The sequence below is a fragment of the Odocoileus virginianus genome, chromosome 1 (genome assembly GCF_023699985.2).
Source record: "Odocoileus virginianus isolate 20LAN1187 ecotype Illinois chromosome 1, Ovbor_1.2, whole genome shotgun sequence".
Classification (NCBI taxonomy): Eukaryota; Metazoa; Chordata; class Mammalia; order Artiodactyla; family Cervidae; genus Odocoileus; species Odocoileus virginianus.
This window is the reverse complement of record NC_069674.1, coordinates 36,122,039-36,136,188: the sequence shown is the minus strand read 5'-3', so window position 1 is coordinate 36,136,188 and position 14,150 is coordinate 36,122,039. Positions and strand designations below refer to the sequence as shown.

At 35.5% G+C, this 14,150-nt stretch overlaps 1 protein-coding gene across 4 annotated transcripts in view; it reads right to left on the bottom strand.

Moving 5' to 3' along the window:
• CDK13 (cyclin dependent kinase 13) overlaps positions 1-14,150 on the bottom strand; it is a 119,655-nt gene that overhangs the window by 33,765 nt on the left and 71,740 nt on the right. For all 4 annotated transcript variants that reach the window (XM_070466705.1, XM_070466720.1, XM_070466714.1 and 1 more), the window contains exons 6-7: positions 2,278-2,467; positions 933-989 (exon numbers count right to left, since the gene is read on the bottom strand). In XM_070466705.1, coding sequence (XP_070322806.1) covers positions 933-989; positions 2,278-2,467 — 247 coding nt within the window. The remainder of the gene's footprint in view (positions 1-932; positions 990-2,277; positions 2,468-14,150) is intronic.

The window sequence follows — 14,150 nt, the reverse complement described above, 5'->3', positions numbered from 1 at the left end:
TTAACTGACACTTTACTATATCCAATTATGATTACACCAAGTAAATTACAGAATTGCCATAAAGAATTTACATATATAACATATATCAATATAAATAATAATTATATAATATATAATTATAATTGTTGCATATAATTTATATATTATGTATAATATATGCATATTATATATAATAACATATCAGCATATAATAAAAATAATATAAAGAAACAACACTGAGAAGAAAAGAATGGGCTAAACTGGAGATATTGAACCCAGTTAAATTCATTGTTTATCTCCATAAGCTGCACTATTTCAGAAAAATATTTTATTTTGAAATTCCATATTATTCTTCTGAGAATAATCCCAGTAAGACAAGTCATATTTCAGTACTATCATCTCTTGGAGCTAAATGGGATACAAATACCAACCTTAGCCAGAGAGACTCCACATAAAGAAGTAGGTTAAAGGTTCTAAGGAATTTAAAAGAAACAGACACAACTACATATATAACTATTGTTAAAAATATGTTTAAGGAAGTTCAAAATAATAATTAAAACAAAAAAATAAGCTTAAATGTGTAACATAAAGAGCATTTACTAAGATTTTTCATTAAACACAAAGTCACAAACATCTTAACATCTAGATGTGCATTAGAAATTTAAGTATTAATTCTTTTTAAAAAATTCCTAAGCTCATTTAAGAAACTTTTAAAAGAAAATTATATTTACCTCTAGATATTAAAAATATCTTTTATTTTTACATTGATTTAATGTACAAATTCTTATAAATAAAAGTCAATCCAACATGATATAAAACTTCATTATTTCATGTATTTAACCATTTCATGTTAACCCTTTTGTTAAAAAAATAAACTATCAATAAGGTATTCTTAATATAGCTTCTAAAACTGGTCACTAATGTCTACAATATTCATTTGAAAATATTCTTACCTTTCTTCTGAGCTATATAATCGAGCAAGTCCAAAATCTGCAAGCTTTATCTGTCCTCTGATGGTAGTAAGATAAAATGAACAAAAAGTATTAGTTTACTCTGAATTGATGGTACACATTCTCTTCTATTTCTAGAACTAACTAGTAACTCTGGTTACATTGCAGACCCAAGGCTCTATAGGAAAAGACAAATAGATAAGCTCACAACAATATAAGGCAAAAAAATCAGTACTTTTCTTTGGATAATTTCAGCTACTATTACACCAGTACTATTATTATATATCTTATTATACATAAAAGTACTAATATAACAAGTTTCTCAGTATTATCCAGTTCCTATTTAGAAAAGTATACTTCAATGAAAATTAACAAAGTGAAGTAATTTGTATTACTTCAGTAATAATACAGATTACCTGCTCAATTCCAGCCAAAAATGCACAAAACCAAACCATATCATTTTAAATGTATGTTTAGTTTTCCAGTTCTTAAGAGTGACTAGGGGCTCTACAGAATACTTCCTATTAATTAAAATCAGGATCAGGCATGCCTCACTTTAACAAACAGCAGCAATTACAACAGAATTATCAGAGTTCAGGTTCTGCTTCCAGTAAAATATTTAACAGAAACTCTGAATATATACGTAGGTACCTACGTACATGTGTATAACACTTCAAAAATAGTTCACTTAAAAAGTGTGATGACTTTTTAAAAATAATCCAAATTAAGAAAGACTCTAAAATTCATTTTTAATCTAAAACTAAAATCACATTATTATTAGAAGAATCATTCATATGATTTGGAAGACTATCACACAAGAAGGTCAACTAAGTGCTGGGAGCCGGGAGGTGCTTATAACGCTCAGTAGTCTTCCTGTCCCTTTCTCTCCTCCACTGAGGTATGACAGCTGCTGTTCAGCAACAACAAAAGGAGGGGTTAAATAGTTTCCCCAAGTTCACTAAAACTGGTATATAGTTTACAGATACTAGTATACAGCTTCAAACTACTCCGTGGATTCAAACCCAGGCCTTTATGACTCCTAAATCCCTGTAAGGTTAAACAAACTCTAAAGAGAGCTTTAGAGGTCTGATCCACTTAATTTTATTAAATTGCTTAGATTGAGGAGATGGAATGTCAACAAGTCAACAAAGTTTACCTTACATACATTACAAACTATTACTGGAATTTAATTAACTGAAGTATATTTAACACAACTTCAGATGTAGTCCAAACTGTAATACTGATTATGTTAAAAATATTTTAAGCAATAAAAAACTAATTTTTAAATCTCATCAAGGTAGACAATATATGATTCATTTTAAACATATATGTCAAACTTTTATCATACCTATTGTTTAGAAGAATATTTGAACATTTGATATCTCGATGCAAAAAGTTCTTCTTATGACAATAATCCAGACCTTCCATGAGCTGTCTCATAAATGACTTTATGTGATTTTCATTAAAATGAACCAAGCCTGATTCCAACAGTCCCATCAGATCATGGTCCATATATTCAAACACCAGATAAAATGCACCTAAGAACAACAATAATTAATACATTAAAGATTTTACTCATATAACTTTACCACAGGTTCAAAATTTTTAAAAAATAAAGAGCTGGGAAGAAAACTAATCCTTTAAAAGAACTGATATTTTTGTCATTTAATAATGTTTACTCTCTTCTCTCTGAATCTAGTATCAATAACATCCCAAGGAGATATCTAACCAACTTTCTTCCCCTAAAGAAAATTGCTATGATATAAAATCAACACAGCTAATTTCCACACTGCATAGTTTCTGGGTATGATTAATATAAAATCAATTCTTAGCTGTTTTACTTACTGAACGAACTGTTTCTTGGCAAAAGCCGAAAACAATCAGTATAGTTCATCAAAGAAAATTTAAAGATGTTACAAGAATTACTTTTAATAAAAAAAATAGTCTGGGTCCAGTTGGGCTTTATATGGGCTTCTAGTAAGTCTTTAATAAATGTAAAATTTAATTCTTTTATACAGCTCCAGAGTATGTGAAAGCATACAAATTACAGCTTAATTTTGTAAAACCAACTTATTAATCCTACTACTAAAACATACAACAGCACATAGCACATACACATGATACAAATGATAAATTCAAAATTCTTAAACAAAACTTGCACAAACTGAATCCAAAGCTATTATCTATACATATCTCACTCAAGCAGTTTAATTTACCAATTCAAGACTGAAAAAGCTAATAAAATTCCATACATCTATCTTTCAAAGTAAAAAAGCCATCAATACACCAAATAGACATCAAAATATACTCATAATCAGTTCCTGAAGAAAAACAGAGCAAAGGGAACCCCCTGTCAGCCCAGTGGTCAGCACTGCACTGGGCAACTTCACAGCAGGGCCGAGGTTTAAGCCGTGCTCTGGGGGTCCTGCAAGTCACACGGCAAGGCAAAAAACCAAAAATAAAAAAACAACTAAAGCAAAGATTTCATAGTAACCTTGCAATAGGATATTTTCTTTACAACAGTATTTCCCTGAAACAAACAATTAGTGTCATATTTAACAGTAAGATGCCAGGTGTTGTACACAAGACAAGAATGTTCATTATTACTAACTGTTCTAGAACTTGGTAAGTAAAACTAGAAACAAACATTGAAAGTGACAAAAACAAGATTACTGGTAGAAGAGATGACAACCTCTGCAGATCCAAAAGAATTTTTAAAAAAGAAAAAGACACATCAGAAAATTTGTATACAAAAAAGGTTAGTCCAGGGGCTTCCCTTGTGGCTCAGCTGCTAAAGAATCTGCCTGCAATGCGGGAGACCTGGGTTCGTTCCATGGGTTGAGAAGATCCCCTGGAGAAGGGAAAGGCTACCCACTCCAGTATTCTGGCCTGGAGAATTCCATGGACTATATAGTCTATGGAGTTGCAAAGAGTCGGACAGGACTGAACGACTCACTTTCACACAAAAAAAAGACTTCTTACATGCCAGCAACAATTAGAACTTAAAATCGGAAACAATTAGAAAGTACAATTTAAATGACTCCACAATAGAAGAAGAAATACTAAAAATGACACATGGACATCAACAGATGGTCAACACCAAAATCAGACTGATCATATTCTTTGCAGCCAAAGATGAAGAAGCTCTATAGTGTCAGCAAAAACAAGACCAGGAGCTGACTATGGCTCAGATCATGAACTCCTTATTGCCAAATTCAGAATAAAATTGAAGAAAGTGGGGAAAACCACTAGACCATTCAGGTATGACCCAAATCAAATCCCTTATGACTATACAGGGGAAGTGAGAAATAGATTTAAGGGACCAGATCTGATAGACAGAGTGCCTGATGAACTATGGACAGAGGTTCGTGACATTGTACAGAAGACAGGAATCAAGACCATCCCCAAGAAAAAGAAATGCGAAAAAGCAAACTGGCTATCTGAGGACTTATAAATAGCTGTGAAAAGAAGAGAAGCGAAAAGCAAAGGAGAAAAGGAAAGATATTCCCATTTCAATGTAGAGTTCCAAAGAATAGCAAGGAGAGATAAGAAAGCCATCCTCATCGATCAATGCAAAGACAGGAAAACAACAGAATGGGAAACACTAGAGATCTCTTCAAGAAAATTAGAGATACCAAGGGAACATTTCTTGCAAAGAAGGGCACAATAAAGGACAGAAATTGTATGGACCTAACAGAAGCACAAGATATTAAGAATAGGTGGCAAGAATACACAGAAGAACTATACAGAAAAGATCTTCATGACCCAGATAATCATGATGGTGTGATCACCCACCTAGAGACAGACATCCTGGAATGTGAAGTCAAGTGGGCCTTCGGAAGCATCAACACGAACAAAGCTAGTGGAGGAGATGGAATTCCAGTGAAGCTATTTCAAATCCTAAAAGCTGATGCTGTGAAAGTGCTGCGCTCACTATTTCACCAAATTTGGACAACAGCAGTGGCCACAGGACTGGAAAAGGTCAGTTTTCATTCCAATCCCAAAGAAAGGCAATGCCAAAGAATGCTCAAACTACCGCACAACTGCACTTCTCTCACATGCTAGTAAAGTAATGCCCAAAATTCTCCAAGCCAGGCTTTAACAGCACGTGAACCATGAGCTTACAGATGTTCAAGCTGGTTTTAGAAAAGGCAAAGAAACCAGAGATCAAATTGCCAACGTCCGCTCGATCACTGAAAAAGAAAGAGTTCCAGAAACACACCTATTTCTGCTTTATTGATTATGCCAAAGCCTTTGACTGTATGGATCACAAAAAACTGGAAAATTCTGAAGGAAATGGGAATACCAGACCATGCGACCTGCCTCTTAAGAAACCTGGTTGCAGGTCAGGAAGCAACAGTTAGAACTGGACAAGGAATAATGAATGGACCAGATCCAAATAGGGAAAGGGGTACGTGAAGCCTGTATATTGTCACCCTGCTTATTTAACTTAAATGCAAAGTACATCATGGGAAACGCTGGGCTGGATGAAGCACAAGCTGGAATCAAGATTGCCAGGAGAAACATCAATAACCTCAGATATGCAGATGACCCCACCCTTAAGGCAGAAAGCAAAGAAAAACTAAACAGCCTCTTGATCAAAGTAAAAGAGGAGAGTGAAAAAGCTGACTTAAAACACAACATTCAGAAAACTAAGATCATGGCATCTGGTCCCATCACTTCATGACAAATAGATGGGGAAACAATGGAAACAGTGACAGGCTTTATTTTGGGAGGCTCCAAAATCACTGCAGATGGGGACTGTAGCCATGAAATTAAAAGACGTTCGCTCCTTGGAATAAAAGTTATGAGCAACCGAGACAGCATATTAGAAAGCAGAGACATTACTTTGCCAACAAAGGTCCATCTAGTCAAACCCATGGTTTTTCCAGTAGTCATGTATGGATGTGAGAGTCGAACTATAAAGAAAGCTGAGCACAGAAGAATTGATGCTTTTGAACTATGGTGTTGGAGAAGACTCTTGAGAGTCCCTTGGACTGCAAGGAGATCAAACCAGTCCATCCTAAAGGAAATCAGTCCTGAGTATTCATTGGAAGAACTGATGCTGAAGCTGAAACTACAATACTTTGGCCACTTCATGCAAAGAGCTGACTCATTTGAAAAGACTCTGATGCTGGGAAAGACTGAAGGCGGGAGGAGAAGGGAAAACAGAGGATGAGATGGTTGGATGGCATCACCGACTCGATGGACATGACTTTGAGTAAACTCCGGGAGTTGGTGATGGACAGGGAGGCCTGGCATGCTTCAGTCCACGGGGTCGCAAAGAGTCCATGGGGACACGACTGAGCAACTGAACTGAACCAAGAAAAGACCAGGACAACAATAGAAAATGAAAAATTAATGAACTGTCAATATGCAGATGCCTATGTATTTAATCTCACCATTAATCAAAATATACAAATCATATACCACTTTTAACTAAGAGGAAAATATTTCCAAAGGAAAATTACACAGTATTAACGTAGGTATGACGTAAACTTACACTGTTATATGCTGCCAGTAGTAAACCGGCATATTTACAAAATATAATTTGGCAAAGGCACCCCCAAAGCTTTGAAAATCCTGTGCCCTTTAACATAGCAAGGGCTTTTATAGATATTTATCACAAGGAAATAAAGACATAAAAGTTTTCTCTATAAGCATGTTCACTAAAAGCAATATAACAACACCTAAAAACATTAAGCCAAAAAAAAAAAAAAAACACCCCACAAACAGGTATTATGGTACATCTATACCATATTGTGCACTCTGAAAAATATTGCAGAAGTATGTTGCTGATATGGAAATATACTGATGATAATGAGTTAAAGTAGGTTATCAAAGATTATGCAGTTGATACCTCTATCTCACTATCTTTGATGGTATACATAACACAGTTAATTATACAAAGAATATCCAGAGTTGAACAGCCCAATACAGTAATTACTAGCTACATGTGGCTACCGCTCACTTGAAATGTGGATGGTCTAAACGTTCCTGAAGTATAAAACATACATTGATTTCAAAAAGTCACAAGTAAAAAAATTCATATCTTGATAATTTGTTAAATTGTTTCCAAATAATTTATTGACATATTGGGTTAAATAAAAATATTATTAAAACTAACAGTTTTAAAAAATAAAAATTAAAAAATTAAAATTAAAAAATAAATAAAATTTAAAAAAATAAAACTAACAGATTGTGTTAAGTAAAACATAATGTCTTGCATTCTATTTCTACTTGTCCAACTCTTTGTGACCCTCTGGACTATAGCCCACCAGACTCCTCTGTCCATGGGGATGCCGCAGGCAAGAACACTAGAGTAGGTTGCCATGTCCTCCTCCAGGGATCTTCCCAACCCAGGGATTGAACCCAGGTCTCCTGCAATGCAGGCAGATTCTGTACCATCTCAGCCACCAGGGAAGCCCATACTGAATTAAGAATAAGAAGTAAAATATGAGTGCTAAAACTATCCCCACTTGTAGATGACATGAACTTTTGTTCTCTGAAAAGACATACACATTCAATATAAAAAAAATTATTAAAAACTTTCTTGGATCATTTGACCCAAGAAGCCAGCCTCCAGGCTGTCAAATAATCAACTAACACTTTTGAAAGGTCCACACTAACAACTGAGACCTTCCCTCAACAGTGAATTACAATTTGCCAGCCATGTGAGAGAGCCAACCTGGAATAGATTCTCCAACCCTGGTTACACCTTCTACTGATGATGCCCCAGTCAACATTCCACTGCAATTTTATGAAAGAATTCAAGTTAAAACTGCCTAGCTAAGCTTCCCAAATTCCTGCCCACAGAAACTGCAAAAAAATAAGTTTCCAGGATCACTTTTGAAGTACACTTGCCAAAAATGTGAACTTACATCTCAATAATCATCTATAGCCAACTTCCATTTACAGGAAATAATACGATTAGAAGAACAAGCTCAGTCGCTCACTCATGTCTGACCCTTTGCGATCCCATGAACTGCAGCATGCCAGGCTTCCCTATCTCTCACCAACTCCTGGAGCTTGCTCAAACTCATGTCCATCGAGTCGGTGATGCCATCCAACTATCTCAACCTCTGTCGTCCCCTCTCCTTCTGCCTTCAATCTTTCCCAGCCTCAGGGTCTTCTCCAATGAGTCAGTTCTTTGCATCAGGTGACCAAAGTATTGGAGACTCAGCATCAGCCCTTCCAATGAATATTCAGAATTAATTTCCTTATGATTAACCAGTTAGATCTCCTTGCAGTCCAAAGGACTCTTAAGAGTCTTCTCCAAAACCACAGTTCAAAAGCATCAATTCTCTGCGCTCAGCTTTCTTTATGGTCCAACTCACATCCATACATGATTACTGGAAAAACCATAGCCTTGACTAGACAGACTTTTGTTGGCAAAGTAATGTCTCTGCTTTTTAATATGCTGTCTAGGTTGGTCATAACTTTTCTTCCAAGGAGTAAGCGTCTTTTAATTTCATGGCTACAGTCCCCATCTGCAGTGATTTTGCAGCCCAAGAAAATAAAGTCTCTCACGGTTTCCACTGTTTCTCCATCTATTTGCCATGAAGTGATGCAACCGGATGCCATGATCTTAGTTTTCTGAATATGGAGTTTTAAGGCAGCTTTTTCACTCTCCTCTTTTACTGTCATCAAGAGGCTCTTTAGTTCCTCTTTGCTTTCGGCCATAAGGGTGGTGTCATCTGCATATCTGAGGTTATTGATGTTTCTCCTGGCAATCTTGATTCTACCTTTTTGCTTCATCCAGCCAGGCATTTCACATGATAGACTCTACATATAAGTTAAATAAACATGTGAAAATATACAGCAGTGACCTATTCCTTTCCCAATTTACAACCAGTCTTTTGTTGCATGTCTGGTTCTAACTGGTGCTTCTTGACCTGCATACAGATTTCTCAGGCGGTAGTTAAGGTGGTCTGGTATTCCCTTCTGTTTAAGAATTTTCCATAGTTTGTTGTGATCCACACAGTCAAAGGCTTTGGTGTAGTCAATAAAGTAGATTTTTATTCTGGAACTCTCTTGCTTTTTCTATGATACAATGGATGTTGGTAATTTGATCTCTGGTTTCTCTGCCTTTTCTAAATCCAGCTTGAACATCTGAAAGTTCTCGGTTCATTTATTGTTGAAGCCTGGCTTGGAGAACTTTGAGCATTCCTTTGTTGGCATGTGAGATGTGTACAATTGTGTGGTAGTTTGAACATTCTTTGACACTGCCCTTCTTTGGGACTGGAATGAAAACTGACCTTTTCCAGTCCTGTGGCCATTGCTGAGTTTTCCAAATTTGCTGGCATATTGAGTGCAACACTTTCACAGCATCATCTTTTAGGATCTTCAATGACTCAGCTGGACTTTCTTCACCTCCACTAGCTTTGTTCATAGTGATGCTTCCTAAGGCCCACTTGACTTTGCATTACAGAACGTCTAGTTCTAATTGAGTGAGCACACCATTGTTGATATCTGGGTCATGTAGATCTTTTTCGTGTAATTCTTCTGTGTAGTCTTGCCACCTCTTCTTAATATCTTCTGCTTCTGTTAGGTGGCATACCATTTCTGTCCTTTACCACCACCAAAGAAAGCATCTGTCAAACCCAAAGCATGGTCTATCCTTCAATCAATCAACATTCGGTGATCAGTCATGTCCCACTCTTTGTGACCCCATGGACTACAGCCCACAGGTTCCTCTGTCCATGGAATTCTCCAGGCAAGAATACTGGTGTGGGTTGTCATTTCCTCCTCCAGGGGATCTTCCCAACCCAGGGATCAAACTCCAATCTCCTGCATTGTGGGCAGATTCTTTACCATCTGAGTCACCAGGGGAGCAATAAGTAGAGCAAAAATTTTAAAAGGCAAGAGTAGATACTATAGATCACAAGCGACTTAAGACATTATTAACCACACAGTGCGCAGATCTCTTGCTTGCATCCAGATTCAAAGAAAGCCAATTATGAAAACTATTTTTTGAGCCAACTAGGTAAATTTAAATATGGATTGTTTGGTAAAACAAGATTAGCAAAATGTGATAACTGCTAAATGTAAGGGATGGGGACAGTGGGATTCATCATACTACTTTGTCTACTTTTAATTATGTTTGAGCCTTTCAGTAATACTGAATTTTTTAAATGTCTGAAAAAAGCTAAATAAATGAAAAGCATAGAAGACATTCAAGTTATCTTGAATTAAGGGATATATTTATTGTTCCCATATTTTTATTTTTCTTTTATCAAGGTTGCATATTTACATAGTTTCAGGCAATGTTTTCAAACTGTGTGTCATGAAATCAATTTAGTAGGTCATGATCTACGTTTCAAAAGCTTTTTTCTCTTGCTTGATATTTTTTATTTTGTAGTTAAACATAAAATCGCATGTAATAATATTTTTATATAGCATGCCAAGTAAAATTTCATTTTGGTAGGAATTTATATACATACATATGCTTAGAAAAATGTCCAATATCAAAATTCTAAGAGCAGTTTATCTCTGTGAGCAGATGGGTGATTTTTATTTTCTTCTTATGCTGCCATTTTCTGACTTTTCTATAAGGAACACAAATAATAAGTTTAAAATATATTAACAACTGGGCCTAGAATACAAATTTATAAGGAATAAGCAAATAATCCAAATGATAGAAATGGCAATATCACAAATAAAGATGCACTCAGGAAGCTAAAATGGTAGACAAAGATGCTTCAGACCTCACTCTAATTGGGAAAGTACTAATCAAAAAAACAATGGGAAACCATTTTTACCTATCAGGGTGACAATATCCAGTGATGTCCAAATGAAAGGAAATTCATACACTGCTACAATTTTTTGACAAAGTAGGCTAACAAAAGAAAATATCATTTGACGTGGATATCACACTTTTGGAAGTAACCTAAGGAAATGACATAGCCAGCATGCAAGGATACATGTATAAACACATTTCTAGCAGTACTGTTAATAATGGGAAAAGATGGGGAAACCTGAGTGCCCATCAAGAAGAATGATTGAATCAGCCCAGTTTATGCATACCATGCAACTAGAAAAAGAAAGCTTTATCATCTTGAGATATGTTATATTCTTTAGTAAGAAAAGTAAAATATAGAATAAATAAAAGTCATTACCACAGGGGGCTTATGGTGTCTGATGCAACAGTAAGGAGTTTGGAAGTTCCCATACCCATCCTCATAGCAAATAGCAAAACAAACTAAAATAACAAAACAAACTAAAATTCAACAGTTCTTAGGTTATCAGAGAATTGGGGTCACAGAGCAAACCACTGCCCCAAAACTGGCAGGTGAGACAGGCAGATACAGAGAATAGTCAATTCAGCAAAGCTCAGAAGCAGAAAATGCCACAAAACCACCATTACCAGCATAGGAAAGCCTAAATTATGATGGACAAATTACTGAAGACTCAGCATGAACAAATTTCAGTTAAAACTCCAGGGGTTCCAGGCTTAGGGAAGCCCCCCCACCACTTTTGTGAATTTTATCACCAGGAACCCCACCAGGTTATCTATCACACTGAAAATCAAGTTGTTCTTCCAGGAAAGTGAGGGGAAAAACAGTCATGATGAAATATCCCTAAAGCGTTCTGTTCTTTAACAAGGTCTGTCCTCAACAGAAACTATTCTACCAGAACCTAACCAACTGGGGTTCAATAAGAGCCTCATCAACCTAGCAAAAAGGAAATATCCAATTCCAGAACACTCTAATATTTGACTTAGGGTAAAGAAACACTAAACTCCAGTGCCTTTTAGCATTCCTGTCTCACTTAAGAGGGAACAAAAACAAGAAAACAGGTAAATATGTCTTGAGGATAGAGACTAAAAAAACTGAGGCCAAATCATAGGACTACAGAACACTTCCCTTCCCCCTATAACTTACCATCATAAATAATAACAGGGTACTACAAAATAACTATGCATCTCTGACCTTATTTAAGAAGTAGTCTCCAGGGAAGCCAAAAGACAACAGGGAAGGAAATTTTAGCCTCTGATACAGCTTCAGCAAACACCAAACACAACCTAACTGCTAGCCAGATAAATATAATACCTTACACTGAAAGTCAATTTATCTCATTTTCTTTTACTAAATACATTATATATCCCTTTCAACAGAAAATTACAAGGCATGCTAAAACACTGTCTGAATATGGAAAACCAAGCATAATGGAATTATCACACCAAGAATTTGAAAGTAACAGTGATTAATATTCTAAGGGCTCTTATGGAAAAAATAAACAACATGCAAGAACACATGGGTACTGTAAGCAGAAAAATGGAAATTTCTAAGAAACAACCAAAAGGAAATGATGGAAATAAAAAATACTGTTAAGAGAAACAAAGAATGCCTTTGTTGGGTTCATCAACACACCAGATTTAAGCAAGCAAAGAATCAGTGAGCTTAAAGATATGTCAAAAGGAACTTCCAAAGGCTGAAATGCCAAGGAAAAAAAGAAAGTGAAAAAGAAAGTCCAAAAAAAACATGGAACAATAACAACATAGATATAAATAGTAATACCAGAAACAAATAAGGGAATGAGGAAGGAAGGAAGAAAGGACGAAGGGGATGGGGGAAGGACAGAAAAAAACCTAAAACTAATAATGATTGAAATTTCCCCAAATGATAAATATCCAACCACAAATCCAGGAAGCTTAAATATAAAGGAGGATAAATAACAAAACATCGACACCTAGGTCTATCACATGCAACCTGCAGAGAATCAAAGACAAAAAGAAAATCTTGATAGAAGCCAGGAAAAAAAAAAAACAACTTACCTATACAGTAGGAAAGATAAAATGCATATTGGATTTCTCCTCAGAAGCTATACAAGCAAGAAGAGAGTGAAATGAACTATTTATAAAGTGTTTAATGAAAAAAACTGACCAACTTAAATGAAGGTAGAATAAAATATTTTCCTTATTATTCACTGACCAGTTAAGAGTCTGTTTAAAGAAATAATAGCAAAAATGAGTTGAGTGATTACAGCTTATGGATAAGTAAAATGAATAACAATAATGTTATAAGGGATAGGAGGGAGGAAACAGGAATCCTCTATTATGAGGTACCTAAAGATCCTTTGGAGGAGGGCATGGCAACCCAATCCAGTATTCATGCCTGGAAAATCTCATGGACAGAGGAACCTGGTGGACTATGGTCCACAGGGTCACAGACTGTCAGATAGAAGTGAAGCATGAACGAATGCATACAACCTAAAGTCACATAATGATATTTTAAAGAGAACTTGGACCAATTGTAAATGTATATTGCAAACACAAGCTCAGCTAAAAAAAATTTTTAAAGGATTTATATGCTCAGAAAAGAGAAAAAACAGAGTCATATAAAAAGACAAAGACAAGAGAAGGCAGCAAAAGAACAGAAGAAAAACAAGCAAGGGTAACTAATAGAAAACAAAACAAATTACAGTCGATAATAATTCAGCTACATCAACAAGTACTTTAAATGCCAATGGTCTAAAATACACCAGTTATTCAGAGCAGAATGTTGCACTGAATTTTTGAAAAGGCCCAACCCAATTTTATGTTGTCTACAAAAAAATCCACTTTAAATGTAAAGACCGACAGAGTAATACTAAGCAAAAGAAAAGCAGGAGAAACCATATTAAACTTCAGATGGAGCTGAGTTAAGAGCAAAAGAAGTCAACAGAATAAAGTGGAGCATTACATAAGGAATGCTCATTACTTAAACGAATCAATTTTCCAAAACATAACAACCTAATGTGCATAATCCCAGCAACAGTGTCAAAACTCTCCACTGCAGTTGGACACGTCAAGACCCCTCTAAGATTAACTGGCAAATTCAATACAAAGAAGTTAGTGAGAACATATTTGAACACCACTATCAGTCAGCTGGATCTAATTTATGTCTGTATAATACTTCAACAACAGCAGAATAAATACATCTTCTCAATTCCCCATGAAACATTCACCAAGACAGGCCCAGTTACACACATAAAGTACACTTAAGCAAACTTAAAAGAATAGAAATCATACAAAGTATGCCATCAGATCACAATGGAATTAAACTAGAAATCAGTAACAGAAAGATAGCTGGAAAACTGCAAAATACATTAAATTTTTTTTCTAAATAAGTGGGTTAAAGGAGAAATCTAAAAGTTAATTTTTAAATATTTTGAAGTAAATAAAACACACTTTACCAAAACACTTGGGATACAGCAAAGCTGTTGCTTAGGGGAAAATTA